Source organism: Sorex fumeus, unplaced genomic scaffold (genome assembly GCF_029834395.1).
Source record: "Sorex fumeus unplaced genomic scaffold, SorFum_2.1 ptg000098l, whole genome shotgun sequence".
NCBI classification, from domain to species: Eukaryota; Metazoa; Chordata; class Mammalia; order Eulipotyphla; family Soricidae; genus Sorex; species Sorex fumeus.
This window is the reverse complement of record NW_026606155.1, coordinates 27,122,777-27,141,644: the sequence shown is the minus strand read 5'-3', so window position 1 is coordinate 27,141,644 and position 18,868 is coordinate 27,122,777. Positions and strand designations below refer to the sequence as shown.

The following is an 18,868-nucleotide window of genomic DNA, read 5'->3' as shown; positions in this document are numbered from 1 at the left end:
GGATTTATGTGTGGCTCTGTGTGGACACATACGTGCATGATGAGTTTTATGTGGAGACCGCATGCAGGCTGAAATGATATTCTGACTTGGAGTATTGGAGTATAGCCTTTGTCCTGGTTGTTCCCTAGAGATCTTCCCGCATCAGCTTTCTATCATTCTCCTAGGAGACGGTGTTCTCAACCTTCACGTAGCCCGTAGTGTTGGACCCGAGAACTCGACACACTAGAACAAAAAAGCTTCCTTCCCCCTCCACCCCCACTCTTACCAGATGACTGAGCTAAAAAACACCTGCACAATTCTCCAGGCATCTAGCAAAGAAACCTTTGATCCCTGGGGGGTAACCTTGGGAATGTTCCAGCAATCAAAGCTAAGAAGCTTTCCTTGTACAAGGAGTTGCTCTGGCATGAGAGCCCCAAGGCAGTATGGAGGTGGCTAGCTGGAGCTCCAGGAGGGAAATACAGTCCATGGCTCAGGGGACACAGAGACTGAGGGGGTGGGCTGGGAAGAGGGGGTTCAGTGCCTGTGTGTCAGCTAGAAGAGAAGCTTCCAGAAACCACTTGGGGCTGGACACAGAGTTTTTGCCACGGAGCCTAGAGTATGGAGTGGTGGGAAAGAACTCCCCAGAGGGGCTGCCCATGGGGGAGGGGTGCGCTCAGTGAATGTGGGAATGAACCCCCCAGGGCTTTTATCCTCTTAGAAACCCCCCCCAAGATCCCTACAGGCCAGCTTGTCCCTAACCCGGAGGATTTGTAATACCTGAAGAGCTCCAGAGTGCATAAGCAGAGGGGCTGAATAAAAGGTGCAGGAGAAACTCTATTTACCAGCTCGGCAGGCCATTCCTCTCACAGGTTTGAAAGGATTAGGACACTGAGAACAGCCAGCAACTGGGGGCCTTCTAGCCTCCCCACCCCTTTGTTCCCTGGCCCAGGAGGGACAATGAACCGGCAGGCTGGAAAGACTCAGGGGCTTGGTGAGAGATTTCTCAGGCTGCTTTGTGAAACACTTGAAGGAGCTGGTCCATGCTATTGTTGTCATAAAATAGAGAGCGGAACTGTTCTCCTTTGGGGAGGGGGGTGTCGAAGAAAGAACTGTCTGCCTTCCCCCCTCCCACCCACCCCCCCACCATCTTCAAGAGGCTAGAGCCCTGTCCATTACCATATGCCTTGTCTTTGTCACATACCAGTCACCTCTAAGGGAATCCTGGCTTCTTAAGATTGCCCCCCAAGACCCTGAGAGACTTGGAGAACGGTCTCTCAGTCACCCACCTGTAAGAGCTTGAGCTCAGGTGTCTGTGTGTGTGTGTGTGTGTGTTTTGCGGGGGGGGGGGGGGGGGAGGGAGGAACGGAGGGCAGGGGAGGGGGATGGTCTCGGGCAGAGGGAGAATTCAGCTCCTCTGAGCAACTGAGAGGAAAAGGTGAAGGGGGTGGGCAGGATTCCATTCCTCGATTTTTCCCTTGGGTCCCAATAATGGACCATGAATGCCCAGCCCCAGTGTCCCCTGGGTAGTAGAGTAGAAGTTCAACTCATTCTGATTCACCAGAAGGGAATGGAGAGTTCCCTGTGAATTCCAAGTTGAACCTCATCTGCTCTAGTCAATGTCTCAATAAGCCCTAAATATGAGCACTTCTGGGGCCCAAAGGTCTCTGGTCTAGGTGAGGATTAAAAATCTGTCCTTGAACAAAGCTGGTGTTGCTGCAAGAGGTCTGGCTCCCCACGGGGGCTGAGGAGAGGGGGCTCCTGACTCTGCAGATCTGTGGGCTTGAGAAGGAAGCAGATCCTAACGTAGGGGCTGGCCGGAGAGCAGGAAGAGAATTGATCAGGGGTTTTCTTCGCTCACTCTCTCTTTGCCCAACTCCTTTTTTCCCTTCTAAGAGCATTTGAAAAACATGCCAGGCTGTTTTGAGTAGAAGATAAGGGTTTAGTTGCTCAGTTGAACCCAATCTTTTTCATGATTTTGTGGAATTGCCCTTCTTTCTAGGATATAATAAGCAGGATAAATCTTGGGAAGGGGCTAGGGTACCTCAGGAGTGACCAGAACACCCTCAAATAGAAATTGGAAATGAGAGTTTCCTCTTTCTCCAGCAAACTTGTATAGGGACTTAGAAAATGACAGAAATGAAGAAGTAATGATAGTGTGGGAACTCCAGGTTAGGTAACTCACCTTTCTTATAAAATCAGGACTGGTCATTGGGTCACCCTCCGAAGCCCTTTTGGAACAACACAGATCTGTTTCTCCTCACAGATTTGGCTCAGGGACTTTCATCCCATTTACTTAGTCATTGAACTGAATGGATGACTTATTGAAAATTCTTATGCCTCCAAATTCCACCATCTGGGTTCATCAGATTTCTGTCTGAATCAGTAACCCATCTAAATGTTTTCTGCCTGTGGACTCACAGTGACCCAAAAGATTCTCAGTCTAAGATCTTCCATCCAGGTATGGAGATGCCTGCATGGTAAATACCACACACACCTGACCCAGCTGGGCATTCTTATGGGAACCTGGGCAGACAGCACTGGGATTCAGTGGAGCAGAGCACACTAAATCCTCCCTCGGGGGGTCACGAAGGGGAGGATCCCCAGGCCTGCTGCATGGTCCCTCAGCCCCTTGGTGCCACAGTGGCCTCAGCAAGTGCCTCTAGATCAACATGCTGCCCTTTGTGGCTTCCTCCTGCCATTGGGTTGCCTTTGCAGTGAATGTGAGAAGAAGAATTCCCATCTGCCCAGATCTCTGTTTTAACATTTACCTCATTCCCTGCCTTCATAGCAACTTCCCACACTGGTCTTTGGCTTTGTTTATTTCCTTTACTCTGGGTGTTTGACTCAAAGAGAAATTTTATTTTCACTATGACGGTGGGGGGGGGGGGGAGGGAGTCTTTAATAAAAGAAAAAAACCAGTACAGAAAATAAGCAAAGAAATCCCACTGATCCAATATCCAAAATTAACAAATACTTAAATTGTGTCACATTTGCCTTAGATTTTTTTTAAATTACAGGAAGAAAATTTAACAAAGTCCAGAACTCTTTTGTACCTTTCTCTAGACCTTCCCACCCGTGTCATACTCGCACACAGAAGCAGAAGAGCCCTGCAAGATTCCCTCTCTCCCCTACCTACCCTAGCTCCATTCTCAAAACCACTTGTAAAATATAAGAGTCCAAATGTAATGATTTGTTTTGCATGCATGTCAAGTTTGTTAAATGGTTTATTGTTCACTTCATTACACAACTTGCTTCTGTCACTTGGTGTTTTGTTTTTGCAACCTATTTTTATTGATAGACAAATATCATATTCTTTTGCTCTAATTGAGGTTTCCATGTCCATTGCATGAATATGCCACATATTATCCATTCCCCAATTAAAGTTCAAGTGATTTGTTAACTTAATGGATCCATAAGTGAATTGCACGTGTCTTTTGGTATGAGGTGTGAATATTTTTGAGTGTAGATCAAACAACCAATGAGAGGTCAAAAGGTATGCACATTTTGTCTTTGCTGTATATTACAAAATTACTCTCTAAAGAACTTTACCAAGGTCAGAGCGATAGTACAGCAGGTAGGGCACTTGCCTTGCACACAGCCAACCCAGGTTCAGTCTCTGGCATCCCATATGGTCCCGAGATTACCACTAGGAGTAATTCTTGAGTGCAGAGCCATGAACAATCCCTGAGCATCAACAAGGGTGCTGACCCCCCCCCCAAAAAAAATAAGAACCTCACTGCTGCACCCACTTTTTCTATAGGTAGTGGAACATTTCCAGTGCAGCCATGTATAGTTATGTGTATTTTCATGCTTCCTTGGGTGATCCTTTTATTTATTCTTTATGGATACTTCTTTCATCTCTGTTTTCAGATATAAACTCTTTATAGTCTCTGTTGGGGTCATCAACACAGCATCCATGTTTATACTTAGATGATTGATTAAAGCTTCTTTACTCCTTTTAGAATTAACTATACATACTTATGAGAAATAGAGATTTTCATTTTGCTCATCATCCATATTTTCAGAACCCTAAGTTTCAGAATGCCAGTATGCTGTTCACAGCCTCAAATTTGAGTGTATTACCCTTTCAAGTAACTGGAGTGATAGCACAGCGGGTAGGGCATTTGCCTTGCACACGGCCGACCCGGGTTCAATTCCTCTGCCTTTCTTGGAGAGCCTGGCAAGCTACTGAGAGTATCCCGTCCACACAGCAGAGCCTGGCAAGCTCCCCATGGAGTACTCAATATGCCAAGAACAGTAACAAGTCTCACAATGGAGACATCACTGGTGCCCACTCATGCAAATCGATGAACAATGGGAGGACAGTTCTACAGTGCTACCCTTTCAAGTACTCAGCTTGGGCTGAGTAAAATAAGTATTCACAAAATCATAAATGTATTTGTGTCTTTCTTCTTCTATTGTCCATGATAGCCATGTGACAATTTATATCTGAGGCTCCATGAGTTTTCATGGTAATGCCCCACCCTGAGTCTTGAAATTCTAAACTAATATGCACCAGTCACAGTAATAGAGCAAATCCCTGAGAAACTTTGTAATTGTAATTATGTTATAACTCTGATTGCATAGAATCACACCTTATGAACAGTGACACAGAAGATAGAGGCATACTACCTTTACACATCACATCACAGACAAATGCTACCAGAGCTAGTGTAGCAACTTTATCCCCTGGGTTTATCCAGTATCTTATCTTGATGCTAAGGACATTGTCCTAGTTGTCATGGTCCAAAGTAGCTTGTGGTAGGATCCGTGGGGGAATAGAGAATGGTGGTGGGAGAAAATATCCCTAAAGAATATTGATCAGAACTTGCATACTTATTTATGCATATATTAGATTTGACAATCTATTGATGCATGAAAGACAGCTTGGAAAAATGTCATTATAATCTGTGTAGTCATGTACCCAGTGAAATTTCTCAAAGTAATTACTGTGAAAGTGGATGAGACAAATACATTTGAGGAAACATCTTCAGAGGAGCCCAGTCGCAGAGAGTAGAAAGCAGACCACAACTGGAATTGCACAGCTCCTTGCAAAAAGAGTTACTTGAAATGCAAGAAAAGTAGTGTGTTTAAAATACTGTTAATACTATAAGGCCCTCGATGATAAAGAGTTTAGAGCAAAGGAGAAAGATATCACATTTCTCCAAGAATAAGCAGGCTGAAATCTTGGACCTTCACTGAAAACAAATTTTCTCTCAAGCAGTTTTAGTAAGTGTTCTGATATTATGATTAGACAAGCAAGATACTTAACCATACATTTCAAGTGCTGTAGCATGGGACAGAATATAAATTTTATCCAAAGTCATAGACTGAATACTTTTTTTTCCAAGATTTTTTCACTAACTCCACGTTTTAAAATATATGAGCAGATGTCCATTAAAGAACGTGATAGGGAAGATTTTATTCTGAATTTGGGAGTAGATCCATACTCTTTTAGGAATCCATTTGGCTAATTTTGCCAGGGAAACAATTTGAGTTTGTGAAAATGTCCAAGTCATATTCATTTTAAGAATATGTTAAATCAGTTTAGTTGTTGATTTTCTTTGAAAACCTCTTCTAAAACAATATTGTGTTCTCTCTGGAATATGACCAACTTCGTCCCAGTGAGTTTGGTTTACAAGGTGTCCGTTGCACGTCCATTGTGAGAAATCCACAACGCTCAGGGGGTATGAGTTGGTGGAGGGATAATGGTTCCTTTCAGTTTGTAGCTTAAAATCGAGTTACTTCAAAATAAGTTTAACCAAAGGTAAACTGTAAGATATAGTATCAAGGTTCAAGTGGTGGAGTAGGGAAGAACAGAGAAGAGGGAGAGATTCATTCCAGAGAGGAAGATGCAGAATGATTCCTCAGAATCCACTGGACCTGCAGGACTTGAGCCGGGCATCTGTTGCTGAGCACGGAGGAAATGGCATTTCACTATCTCTTGACAGAGGCCAGTTTCTTTTTTTGTTTGAGAACAGATTTGGGTCCACAGGGAAATGCTGAGTAGTGCCATGTGACTCATGCTGACTAACGGATTCTGAATGGATTGATGCAACAATGAAGAGTATGTTGAGAGTCATGAGTTCAGATTCTGAATTTCAACATGGGATTCAGTATAAATCACTAGGCCTTGGTACGTCCGTTCTTTTGTCAATGAGTAGGTGCTCTTGATGAAAATCTAGCCAGTTACCTGGACCAAAAAGTGCTGGACAAACCTTGAAAGTTTCAGAAGCATTCACTAACCATCAAGTCCCAGGACAGGCTTATGCAACCAACCTGAGGTTATTCATGGACATGCACAATTGGAACATCCTTCACATGCAGCTCCCTAATCTCCTAATCTCGCACAATTTCTGTTTTCTCACACAGACCCTGAGAACTGACAGTGTGCCGCACTCACAAAGGCAGACAAATGGGGAAGCTTTTGAAAAATCTTCCTATCTACCTACTCGGGAGTCTGTGTTTTTCTACAACAAATGTCACCACAGAACTCAGAGCTTGCCTTGCGTGCACAGCTCTTTCTCTCTTTTGACATCTTCCCAGCTAGACTGCTTGAGAACCTGGCCTTCCGTGTCCAGATGTTTACTGAATTCTGAAGGCCCCCTCCCCAAAGAGCCCAAGTTCTTTTGTTGCTCTCCAAATCACTTCCCACAGAGACTGACCAATGTCCTGAAGGAGCCCTTCAATAGGGAGGATAAATGGACGCAGATGAAGACATGACCCCCTGAGGCTCGCCCACGGCCACACTAACAAAGGGTCTGAGGCACAACCTTGTAAGGAGCATTTTGGTCAGCAGCGTCCCTTCGAGAGGCCACGTCTCCCCTACAGGGCTGCTTTCAATGGCGGCCATCCTAGTGGAAGTGCTGGCATTTGTTATGGGCCGGGCTGTGCTAGGTGTAGCACAAAACATCTAAATCATGCTTCCCTGCCTTTGTGAATGCTTCCTGGCTACAGACGACAGCTGGCTTTCTCAGGAGAAACCTTAGGGGTAGAGAAGGAAGCCGAAGAAGGGACCCCCCCCCATTCTCTCTCTGGGTGACCTCTTACTACCCAGCCCTGAAACACTCCCCTTTTGTCTATAGTTATGGGCTGGCCATCCAGGGTTGCTAGACTGCACTGTTTTGGAGTGTCTCTGGTTTACCAGTCTTTGAATACTTGGTATGTATGTAAGAGAACTGCCATGGGAAGGGGGAGCTTTGTGAGAAGTTAATGCATTTTATGACAATAAGATTTTATGTTTTCGGGTTTTTTTCTAATTTTTTTCCCTCTTCCTCTCATTTTTTTTTCCTTTAGGCCAACAGAGGCCATAGGGACACTATGACCTTTGTCTAAAGCTGACGGAGACGTGATTTGTGAAATGAAACAGGACCTTGCTGCTTGGAAGAAGGAAACGGAAGCCAGCATAATGGGGATTAATTAGTTGATTGCTGTTGAGATGGTAACAGATTTGCCCCTGTACCACTGAGCCACTGGGCAGGGACAGTGAAGACGAAGAAACCTTTGTTCGAGTCTCAAGATGCATGGGGCTGAAGGCTTTGCAGCCGTGGATGTCAACAGCCATAATAATAATAATTTGCACTTATATAGCACCTTTCAACTAGGCACCTCAAAGCGGTTTAACCACATTAATTAATTAAAGCCCACAATCCCCCTGGGGAGAGGAGGAGGATGACTAACAGGATTTGTAATTATAGGAAGGAATATTGTCGAATAAAGTATTGTCCACCAAATAAAAAGAATAGGTGTAAAGGAATTGGAGGTCTCCAAAGAGTGATTCAGAAGTGAATTCGGGGAGAGATGGGGGCACCTAGGGGCAGGCGTGGGCACGGGACTGGGGGGCAAGGGGCTGTTCCAGTGTCAGAGGGAGGCCGGTGGTCTCGGAATGCACTGACAGCTTTGGATCCAACTGAGAAGCAGAACATGGAGGGTATTAGTGGCATTTGGAAGGTCATTAGTGGCACAACTATTGTTGTGTAAATTCAAGTTTCACTGGTTTATTGTGTCTAACTCCCTAGAACAAAGAGTGAGATTCATGCAGTATTTCAATAAAGGATGGAATGATTTCTTTAGCTTTAAAATCCAAAGCTAGACCAGTCAATTAGCAAATAAATCAATTGGTGACCCATAGGATAATTCAGTCATTTCCAGCAGAAACACAGTCTCTCCCCCCTCCTCCTGCCATCAAGCTCCCAGCCAAAGTTTCAGGGCCCGATTTAGTGCAAGACCTGGCTGGGGGTTCTGCTGCTTCACAGCCTTGCTGTCAGTCCCCCAGCCCTGGGCATTGGCAAACCCCAAACTGTCCTTTATAGACTCATTTTGTCCCTGCTCCTGGGATGCTAGAATCATCTTAGCCAACCTCTTGCCTTCTATCCGTAGCCACCAGAGGGCTGTGCACAGAATCGTGAAAGATTGGTGAGGATTTGGCTGAACGGCCAAGTTCTTCAACAACTGAGTGTCTGCCGAGCACCTACCAAGCTAAGATGACGCTTGGAAACCACAACTACGTGTCTGCTCCTCGAGAACAGCATTATAAGAAAGAAAAAGTCTCCTATGCCACTAACTATAATATGAAACAGAATATAGTAAAGTGATCTGATAGATGCATGTCCAAGCCACATGCTGTGAGGGCAAAAGAAGGAACATTTTATTCAGCTGGAGTGAATCAGGGTCGACATTCCTGGAGAGCAAACAGCGCTCTGGGCATTGGAAGGCGAGAGGCAGTCGGCTCAACCTGGACCAGGCAGCTGGCTTATCAGACTGTGGTCATCAGTCTCCCTCTGCGTGAGGAGTATTTTGAGAACTTGTGGTCTTCCATAGAACATTTGTGAAAAACAAGGTGAGTTTTTGCAGCTGATTAAATGTACATTTCCTTAGAACTCCTATTACATGAATTGGCTAATTTCAAACATCAAGAGGCTGTGAGAAATTAGGAAAGATGTTTTCTCTGCCACTTTTCAGTTTCTCTTTACTTTCACTGTTCAGTATGAAAGAAAAGCAAAACAACTTACGTATTAAAATGGGGTATTCAAAATTGCCCAGAAAAGGTACCAGAGAATACCTCCTGATCCAGAGTCAAAGACTAGATGGCTTTCTTCTTTAGACTACTTTTTTGGCCCAAGAAATACTAAAATGACAGGATCCTTTGGGTATTGCCAGTGTTCACTGTGACCATGTGACTGACGCACACTTTGCATGCATAATATTATCTGAATCTCTGGACTGTCTTACCAGATAAGACTCAGCATTTCTTCTTTACAGAGGAGGAATGAGCAAGAAAAATTCCATCTCTTGAGAATGGAGAAATAGTGCACTTTCTTTTGACAGTGGACCCCATTTCGATTCCTGGCACTGCATATGGCCCCCTAAGCACCTCCAGGAGTGACCCATGAGCACAGAGCCAGGAGCCCAGGTCACAGCCATGTGTTGCATAGAAGGCAGAAGGAATGGCAGGAAAGGAAAGAGTAAGAGGAAGGAAAGAAAAATTTAGCCTCTTGCTATAAAATGATGGAGAGTTGAGGCATCTCATTCCTTCATCTCCTTGCCCATGTTGTATTTCTGTTCACATCCATTGCACCCTGTCTCAGTCATCCTCAATTCACCAAAGTGCTCAGCATGATGCTATACATATGGAGCTTGGTGAATATTCTACAAATATTGCAGGAATCATCAGGAACAATACTAGTGGTTTGACCATGAAGAGAAGAGTCCGAAGAAGGCCTGGGCAGTGATGCTGAGTCTATCAGAGGCATCATCGTTGCCATCTTCCCTTTCCATTATTATTAGTGATTCAGAGACAGGCACAGGAAGTTGCCCAAGGGAATCTGGTAAACAAGAAGACACAAATGGTTGTATTCTTCCTTGTGAGCTGAAAATCTGCCAAATGGGTACCACCTATGAGATGCTAACTGAGGCATTGTATATTATTAATGTTTTTTTATTGGACTTAGATTCTGCTCACTGATTTTTGTTTAGGTGTGTTTGTCTATATTCCTGTCTACACTAAGCCCAACTTTGTCTCCCTAACTGTACTAGCGCTCCCCCCCCACACATACACCCCCTCCCGCCATCTCTGCTGCTGCCATGCTGCAGTCCTGGTGTGGACTCAGAGTGTTATGGGACCAGTCAGCCCATGCAATGAACACACGCAGGTGAAGCCACAAGTGCTGAGTTCTGTGCATGGTGACTCTTTGGTTGCAGGTCGTGAGCAAAGTTACCACTCAGAGAGGATTGTTAAAATCAGTTGACAAAACTTGAATTGCTGGGGCTAGAGCAATAGCACAAAGGATAGGGCATTTTCCTTGCACACAGTCAACCCAGATTCGATTCCCAGCATCCCATATGGTCCCCCAAGCACTGCCAAGAGTAATTCCTGAATGCAGAGCTGGGAGTAACCCCTGTGCATCGCCAGGTGTGACCCAAAAAGCAAAACCAAACAAGCAAACAAAAAAACTTGCTGAATGAGAATTCTGGAGATGGAGAACAAGGACTATTTTGTGGAGAAAGGGGAATGAAGACACAAATAAATACACAAAAAATGTATGCCTCTGACCCAAAAGCTGTAGCTGTAGAGCCATATGGTATTGTCCATCCCCCCCCAAACTTTGATTTTAATATTGTCATCATCCCTTTTGTCCTGTGAAGCCTCTTTTGTGCAAATGAAAGGAGTTTATCACATTTGTCAGATGACCATGCAAAATGTAAGCAAAAAGCTCACATTGCCCACTTCTGAAATTCAATGAGGACTCAAGTTTTCCAAATAGGTCTGGAAGAAGAGAAGATCAGTAAATATTGAATATAAATCAGGAGACAGCAAATGTTTCCTAAACAAACCAACACTCAAAAGTCTCTTATGACTAACAACAAAGCATTTGTGTCTCTGAGAGACTCCGGGGAATCTCTCCATCTACTGACTCATAGGTCTTTTTAGTATCAATAAGCACTTCCACAATTGCCACCATAGGGAACGAGTTGACAGAGGTAGGCCCCTGGCAATATTGTACTTCCCCCAAGAAATGAAATGTGTCACTTCCATCAAGAGCAAGCACTCATGTGTCCACTCCCAACTTCAAGGAGGCAAGAAGCACAAATATCCCCTGTCACCGGAAGGGCTGAGAAGCCAACACTTGAAAGTCTGCCACATGCTGCCCGCTGTCCCCTGTGAGCTGGCCAATGGCTCTTTTTCCTTTTTTTCACATTCACTAACTTTTCCCTTGAGTTACTGGGCATGAATCAAAGACTTATGGGGTAGTATTAAGGAAGGAAGACAAATCCATTTTGCAGCCAATTTTAGTCTCAGGCAACTTTTTTGAAAAAGAGTAGTAGCCAGGAAGAAGCAGTTAGCCCTGGGTACTTTTTCCGTAGAGCACTCAATTACTCTGGGAAGGGATAACGGGTTAAAGGGAGCCATGGCCTGATTTTAGTAAAACATCCGAGATGGAACAACTCATTGTGAGTGGCCCAGGACCATCATGCTTTGTGTGAAAAGGTTTCTGGAACTGTGCCCTTCTGTCTCCATTCCTCCCCTTGTTACCAGACATGATTCAAATTCCCTCTCAGCTCTGTGACTTTTCCAGAAACCAGCTCTCCCAGCAGCAACAGCAGGAATGGGGGGGAGAGGGCAGGCGGGGTAGGGGGGTGGGGAACTTTCCCTTATTATTCTTCCAATAATGAATTCCTGCTCTGAGTGCTCTGCCTCCATGTGTTTTCAGTCAAGTGCTGATGGCAGCCTTGCCGGGGGACATTTCCAAGAGGCTGTGGACTTAATGGATGAGGTCTCATATTGACAAGAGCTGCTCTCCGTTTTCCTTCCAGTTTAGCCCTCCCGAGCCCTGAAACTGGAGATGAGAAATGATCCCAGAGATCTGGTTGGTGAACCAATATGGCAGCTACACCTCTTCAATGCTTTTAACTAGACACAAAGTTATGGTTTTAAAGTCTCCCTCTGAGAGATTTGTAGGGACTGTATCTTGGTAAATTTAAAAAGAACTGTGTATCCCTCCCCCACACCCCCCCTCACTCCACCCTCTACTTCCCTCCACCAGCCTAGGTTCAATGCAAGGCCTAGGGGCTTCAACTCCATCAAAGCCTGGTACCAAATCTTCCCAGATCAGACCACTGCTTTGTGTTCCTCGGGAATCGCACATAGTCTTGGTCTCCCCCAACACCTTAAGAACAAAAGAAGAGAAATTAGTCCCCATATTTCTGGCCTAAAAAGTAGTCTCAAGAACACAAGCTCCTTCCAAATAAACGGTGCTTTAGACTGTACATGCTACGGGGACCAGCCTACTCATTCTCCCTAAAGCAAATGTTTTAGGATAATTCATTTTGATAGTGGGTTTTGTTTCAGCTTACCTGCACTGAACTAAGACAAGCAAGAAGGGTCTCTGTCACCGAGGGAAAAGGTGTTGTTAAGCATATAACATGGGTTGGAATTAGAAAGCCATCGGGAGTAGAAGGAACCCTGGGAATTTGTTACCTTCTAGACTCTGCTTCTCCCAGCAGGTCTGTCCAAAACTCCCCTCTATCTTCCAGTAGACACTGCTGCAGACCAGTCCTGCTTACTCAACACTCTGGCTTGCATGTGGTTCTCCAGGTTTGCCTAGCTTCTCTTTACCTCAGCCTTACAACTTCATTCCCCACTCTTATCCTTGGTGTTTCCTAGTTAAAATCCCTAGGAGAGAATCTAACCTGAGAATCTGCTCGTTTTGTCCCAGAGGAGATCATGGGGCACTTACCCATACCTGGTGGCTGAGGGAGGGTCTGAAAGCATGACTGCAGATAGAGGCAGCCCGAAGAGGGTAAGACTGTGATGGCTCCAGGATTCTGTTTGTGCCTTTAGCTCAATTGCCACAATGAGAGCTATTCTCTGTCTTGCTTCTCCCTTCCTTGCTCTCATAACTCCCTCATCCGATCTTCACCACCACCCCACCATCCCCAACCCTGACCCCAGTATCCTGCTTCTGGCCCTGGTCACAGAGGTATAGGATGAGTGGATGAGAAGGAAGAATTCTGAACATTTATTTGAGAATATAAGGAAGATTGGGGAAGATGTGGCATAGAAGGCAAAATGGAAATACAGTTCTTTCTACGCATTAAAAACAAACAAAATCCCACTGCTATTCCCATCACAGGACTAAAGCACCTCTTCTCCTCCCAGTATTTGGGGAATGGCCCTCTTCCATAGACTAGACATCAACAACAGGGATAGAACTTGTCCTAGAGAAACCATCATAACGCAGAGCAGGAAAACAGTCTTGTTCAGCTAACCACCCAAGAAACTTTTTGAATTCCTTCAAGGATCCCTACCTGCCAACCCAAATCCTCAAAGAATAAGTTCCAAGTCATTTGCTTTCTAGCTAAGACTTAGATCCCGAGTGCAGGGCTTCATTGGGCATGACCTTCAACCACCTGTGTTTTCCCAGGATGTCCAAGGCCCTTAAGGTCCTGGGCAGTTTCCACAAAACTGCATGATGTTTCTGGAGGACTCTTCTTGTGTGGTGGTGTCCTGCTTCAACTAAGAAAGACTATCTTTGTGGTAGTCTACCTTCAATTACCTTCAACCAAATGATTAGGAAGAAAATTGAATTTTGATAGTGGGTTTTGTCACTAGATATCATCACGTTTATAACACATGAGATGGTTAAAAGTCTAACCTAGACCATCTTAGTTCAAATGTGTAGTTTTTCCATATTCTTCTCAGTGAATGTGAGGCTAGTAGTAAGTCTGAGGAAAATCTTAGCATCTATGTATTTCTCTACCCTTTCCTGAACTCTGAGTATGTTGTTGTGGATTAAATCATTAATCAGACCTTGTCCTGCAACCATGTAACTGAGTAATGATGCAAAATTCCCCTACGAGCCCATGATGTGGTCCCAATGTTTCTAAACCTGCTTCTATGGAATTATGGAGCCAGGACCTCAGGATTACATCCAGAGTTCTGTTCATTCCATTTAGAATCTGAGGCTTAAGTCACTTGCCATTGGCTGTCCCCTGGGATCCAAGAACCCATCTGGGGTTTGTCCAGTTAGTCTGTCCAAAATCATGGTCCAGACTCTGTAGTCATTATCATTCTAACAACTTGAAAGTTGATGCAAAGGTGAAGCAGAGAGACCATCTTGGCTTCCCCCCAGTTCTCTAGGCCCCTTGGGGTTAATCAGCAACCACCTATCTTTGTGTTAATAACATAAGCTTCTCTGACTAGAACACCTGGAGGAAACCCCTTGGAAGGCTTACACAGTGAAGACTGTTTTCCAGTGATTATTCTATCGTTCTGTTTTTAGCTGGACTGAAACTCTTCAGACAAAAGGAGGTTGCTAAGTACAACCAAGCAGCTGGATGGACCTGTAGCTCTCAATTGTTCCTTCAGCCATTTTGAAGTGGTTTTATTTTTGTTTTGGGGGCCACACCCGGCAATGCTCAGGGGTTACTTCTGACTCTGTGCTCAGGAATTAGTACTAGTTATGCTCAGGAAACCATATGAGATGCTGGGAATCAATCCTAGGTCAGCTACATGCAAAGCAAATGCCTTACCTGCTGTACTATCACTCTGGCCCCCACCATTTTGAGTTTTGCTAATGCTTTGCAGGTACATATATATCTGATCACTGCAATTTCTTATACTTTCCATTTCAGGCAGTCTCTCCCCATTTCAGGTGCCTGGGATTTAGTGAAATGTCTGAGGTCCATCTCCCGGGTAGAATTCTGTATTGGTATCTTCCCAGTCCTATCCCTATCCTAGGCTGAGGGTGGTGTTCAGACCACAGGGGGAGATAGGCCTTTTTAATGGAGAATGCTGGTGACTGTCCATAGTATCAATTCACATGGCCTTAGGTTTTAGGTGATGCCCTGAGTAGGGGAATGGACACAGGGGAATGGTGAAATGGAAGAGTTTGGCAAGGGACCCAGGGGAGAAGTTTTTTGCTATATTCATTTTCTCAAGCCACCCTAACAAAAACCACAGAACATCTTAAATGGCAGAAATTAATTTTTTTGGCTTTATGGAAACCAGAAATCCAAGACCAAGGTGTCAGTGAGTTTGGTTTCTCTTTGGTCAAATGTCTCTCAACCAATGTCTTTGTGAAATGTCTTTCTTTGGTCGGCAAAGGTGCTCCTTCTCACCATGTCCACCTGTGACTTTTCTACTCTCTTTTTCCTCTTATTAGGAAATATATCAGTCATATTAGATTAGGGACTTGCTCTTATGACCTCATTTAACTGTTATTACCTGCTTTTAAAGACTTTGTCTTCCAGTGCAGACACATTAGGGTTTTAGGGCTTTAGCATATGATTACAGGATGCACACCATTCAGTCCATTAACAAAGGCCTGCCATGACTCGGTTTTCCTAAAAACATTGTCTTCTATCCACTGGTGCGGCCTTTCCAGTACTCAGTGAGAGAAAAGTAGGTGAGTGATTCTCAGCAATCATCTTGAGAATAACTGAGCTCAAAAGGCAGGAGAAATAGTACAGCAGGTAGGAGACTTTTGCCTTTTCTGCGAACAATCCAACTTTAATCCCCAGCACCCTAAGTCTGCCAGGAATGATCCCTGAGCACACAGCCAGGAGCAAGCCCTGAGCTCTGCCAGGTGTGGCTCCAAAACCAGAAAATTAAATAAATAAATAAATAAATAAATAAAAAGAATTAACTGTAACTGAGTTCAATAGAAAAGGTACCTACAGCGGGCAGAGCACAAGAATGAGTGGTGAGTAGATGTATGGATGGGTGAAGGATGGACGGATGGATGAACTAGAGGATAGGCAGATGGAAATGGATGATAGATGAATGAATACACAAGATCCAGAACAGATAAATGATTAAATAACTTAATATGCTAACACACCAAGGCAGATGTTATACCCTTCTGCTTTGGATTTGTAGTTTTTGGTTTTGGGGAGGGGGGAGGTTGTTTTTGTTTGATTCATTGGTTTTGACTTGGGGCCATACCCAGTGTGCTCAGAGATGCCTTCTGGCTCTGTGCTCAGGGATCACTCCTGATTTTATTTGGGAAATAAAACGAGTTGGCTACATACAAGGCAAGCACCTCACAGACTCTACTCTCTCCTGGAATTGCATTTTTTAATTTTTTTGGTTTTTTGGTTTGGGGATCATACCCAATGGTGCTCAGGGCTTATTACTCTTAGTTATGCACTTAACAATCACTCGTAGTGGGCTTAGAAAATCATATGAGGTGCTGGGAATTGAACCTGTGTCAGCTGCATGCAAGACAATTGCCCACTGTACTATCTCTCTGGCCACTGGAGTTGTAGGGTTTTTTGAGCAAACTCAAATGCTCAAGCAGATAGGTAAAAGGAGGAACGAGAAGCCACATAGAGAGTAATGGAGACTATGTCTGATTGGAAAGATCACTCTAAAAAGGCAGCACACAGAACTTCAGCTAATTATTAATTTGTAGGACACTGGCCAAATGTTACCAAAACTTTAGCTTTTTTTTTCAAGGGAGACCAGAAATCCAGATTTTCAGATAAAATTGTCTGTAGATAATTCTTAAAACTAAGCTAGTGACTCAAAAAATAGTAAAAGTACTGTTTGAGCCAAGTAAGTATGTTCGTAGCCTGACTGAATTGGAAGCAACCTGCTTTCCACTATTAGAATACTAGAAAGACATCTGTGGTGTGTGCACGGGCCGGCAGAGGCTTCGAGCATGAGTCATGGGTACACATCCTGGGTTCCTCTTCTAGGCCACCGTTTATGCGTTCTGTTGTCATGAGCAAGCTACATTCATAGCGGTCTTCGTTGAATGAACAGTTCAAAGCATAAGTGCTAGGTTCGAGAGCAGTGTTTCTCAAAGTGGACAATAACCACCACTTTGGGGCTCTGGAACCATCCTGCAGGACAGTGGTAGATTTGGTTGCAACTAGGGGGTGCTTTCTGTTTGCTTAAAGCAGATAGAATTACAGAGCAATTTTGTTGCTGAAAAGGGGGCAGGAGACTAAAGGGGTCTAAAGCCTCTGCTATAGAGCACTGCTGCTACCTAGGAGGCAGTACTCAGAGGTGACATCACTGCCCCTCTCAGTGTCCTCATCTATAAATAAGGGAAACCCTTGCCCTACCTATCCCTTGGGGGAAAACCTATTTGAAAGAGGGGCTGCAAAAATGCACTCAGTGTGGGACTAGAGCAATAGCACAGTGGGTAGGGCATTTGCCTTGCACACGGCCATTCCAGGTTCAATTTACAGCATCCCATATGGCTCCCCAAGCACCGCCAGGAGTAATTTCTGAGTGCATGAGCCAAGAGTAACCCCTGTGCAACACCGAGTGTGGCCTAAAAAAAAAAAAATGCACTCATCGGGCCTGAGAGACTGGTCCCCCAGTCACCACCAAAGAGTAATTCCTGAGTCCAGAGACACAAATAACCCCTGAGCATTGCAGAGTGTGGCCCAAAAAAAGGAAAAAAATGCACACACTGCTTAGCAAAAAAGAAAAACAAAAAAATAATTCACACATATTACTTTTATTCTGATCTATAAACAAGACTCGGCTTTTGCTAGTGTCAGGCTGGGAATCCCCAGGAGACAGATGATCGTGAATCTCTCCTGTTTTTCTGAGATTCATTTGGCCCTTTGTGCTGTTTTTAGAAATAGGCCTGTTTATCTTTCTTTATTATGAAATATATTAAACATTCGGAAAAATAGAGAAGATGGCATAAACACCCAAGTAGACCAGATTTGCTGCCTGCCCGTCTTCATCTTGGCACGTGTCCTCAGTGGAGATGTTGTAGGTGACACAGCTGGGCTGAGGCAAGACTGTACTGCATGGGAGAGCCGAGCTCTCCCCACTCCAGCATTGCCTGCCTCCTACGAGGAAGCAGCACCCAGCCACACGGGAACTGTTCCCTCTTGGACAAGCTCTTGAAAAAGGAATTTTTAAACAGGTAGTTTGTTGCAGAAAAGTACATTGGTAGCAGTTTAAAGAAAGTGGTATCAAAAAAAAAAAAGAAAAAAAAGGGGGGAGTTGGAGCGATAGTACAGCGGGTAGGGCGTTTGGCTTGCACGCAGCTGACCCAGCTTCGATTCCCAGCATCCCATATGGTCCCCTGAGCACCACTAGGGGTAATTCCTGAGTGCAGACCCTGTGTATCTCCAGGCATGACCCAAAAGACAAAAAACAACAACAACAACAAAAAAGTGGTATCCTCTGGGACCCAGAAATTCCCTTCCTTTTTTTTTAAATTTTATTGAATCACTGTGAGATATATTTACAAGCTTTCATGTCTGAGTTTCAATCACACAACGATCAAACACCCATCCCTCCACTAGTACACATTCCCCACCACCAATCTCTCCAGCATATCCCCTTTTCCCACCCTCCCCCTGCCTCCACGGCAGACAGTATTCCCTATACTCTCTCTCTACTTTGGGGCATTGTAGTTTGCAATACAGATACTGAGAGGTTATCGTGTTTGGTCCTTTATCTACTTTCAGCACACATCTCCCATCCCGACTGATTTCTCCAACCATCATTTTCTTAGTGACCCCGTCTCTGTTCCAGCTGCCTTCTCCCCACCCCCCACTCATCAGGCAGACTTCCAACTATGGAGCAATCTTCCTAGTCCTTGTATCTACCGTCCTTGGATGTTAGTCTCATGTTATGTTATTTTATACTCCACAAATGAGTGCAGTTCTTCTATATCTGTCCCTCTTTCTGACTCATTTCACTTAGTGTGATACTCTCCATGTCTACCCACTTATAAGCAAATTTCATGACTTCGACTCTCCTCAAAACTGTATAGTATCCCTTTGTGTAGATGTACCAAAGTTTCTTTAACTAGTTGTATGTTCTCAGACACTTGGGTTGTCTCCACATTTTGGCTATTGTGAATAGTGCTGCAATGAACATATAGGAACATATAGTACAGATGTCATTTCT

The 18,868-nt window shown here is 44.4% G+C and overlaps 1 protein-coding gene across 1 annotated transcript in view; it reads left to right on the top strand.

Moving 5' to 3' along the window:
• Nucleotides 1-7,702, top strand: part of RAD51B (RAD51 paralog B) — a 672,013-nt gene extending 664,311 nt beyond the window's left edge. The window contains exon 11 of the mRNA XM_056134025.1: nt 7,276-7,702. Coding sequence (XP_055990000.1) covers nt 7,276-7,292 — 17 coding nt within the window. The 3' untranslated portion in view covers nt 7,293-7,702. The remainder of the gene's footprint in view (nt 1-7,275) is intronic.
• The last annotated feature ends 11,166 nt before the right edge of the window (nt 7,703-18,868 follow it).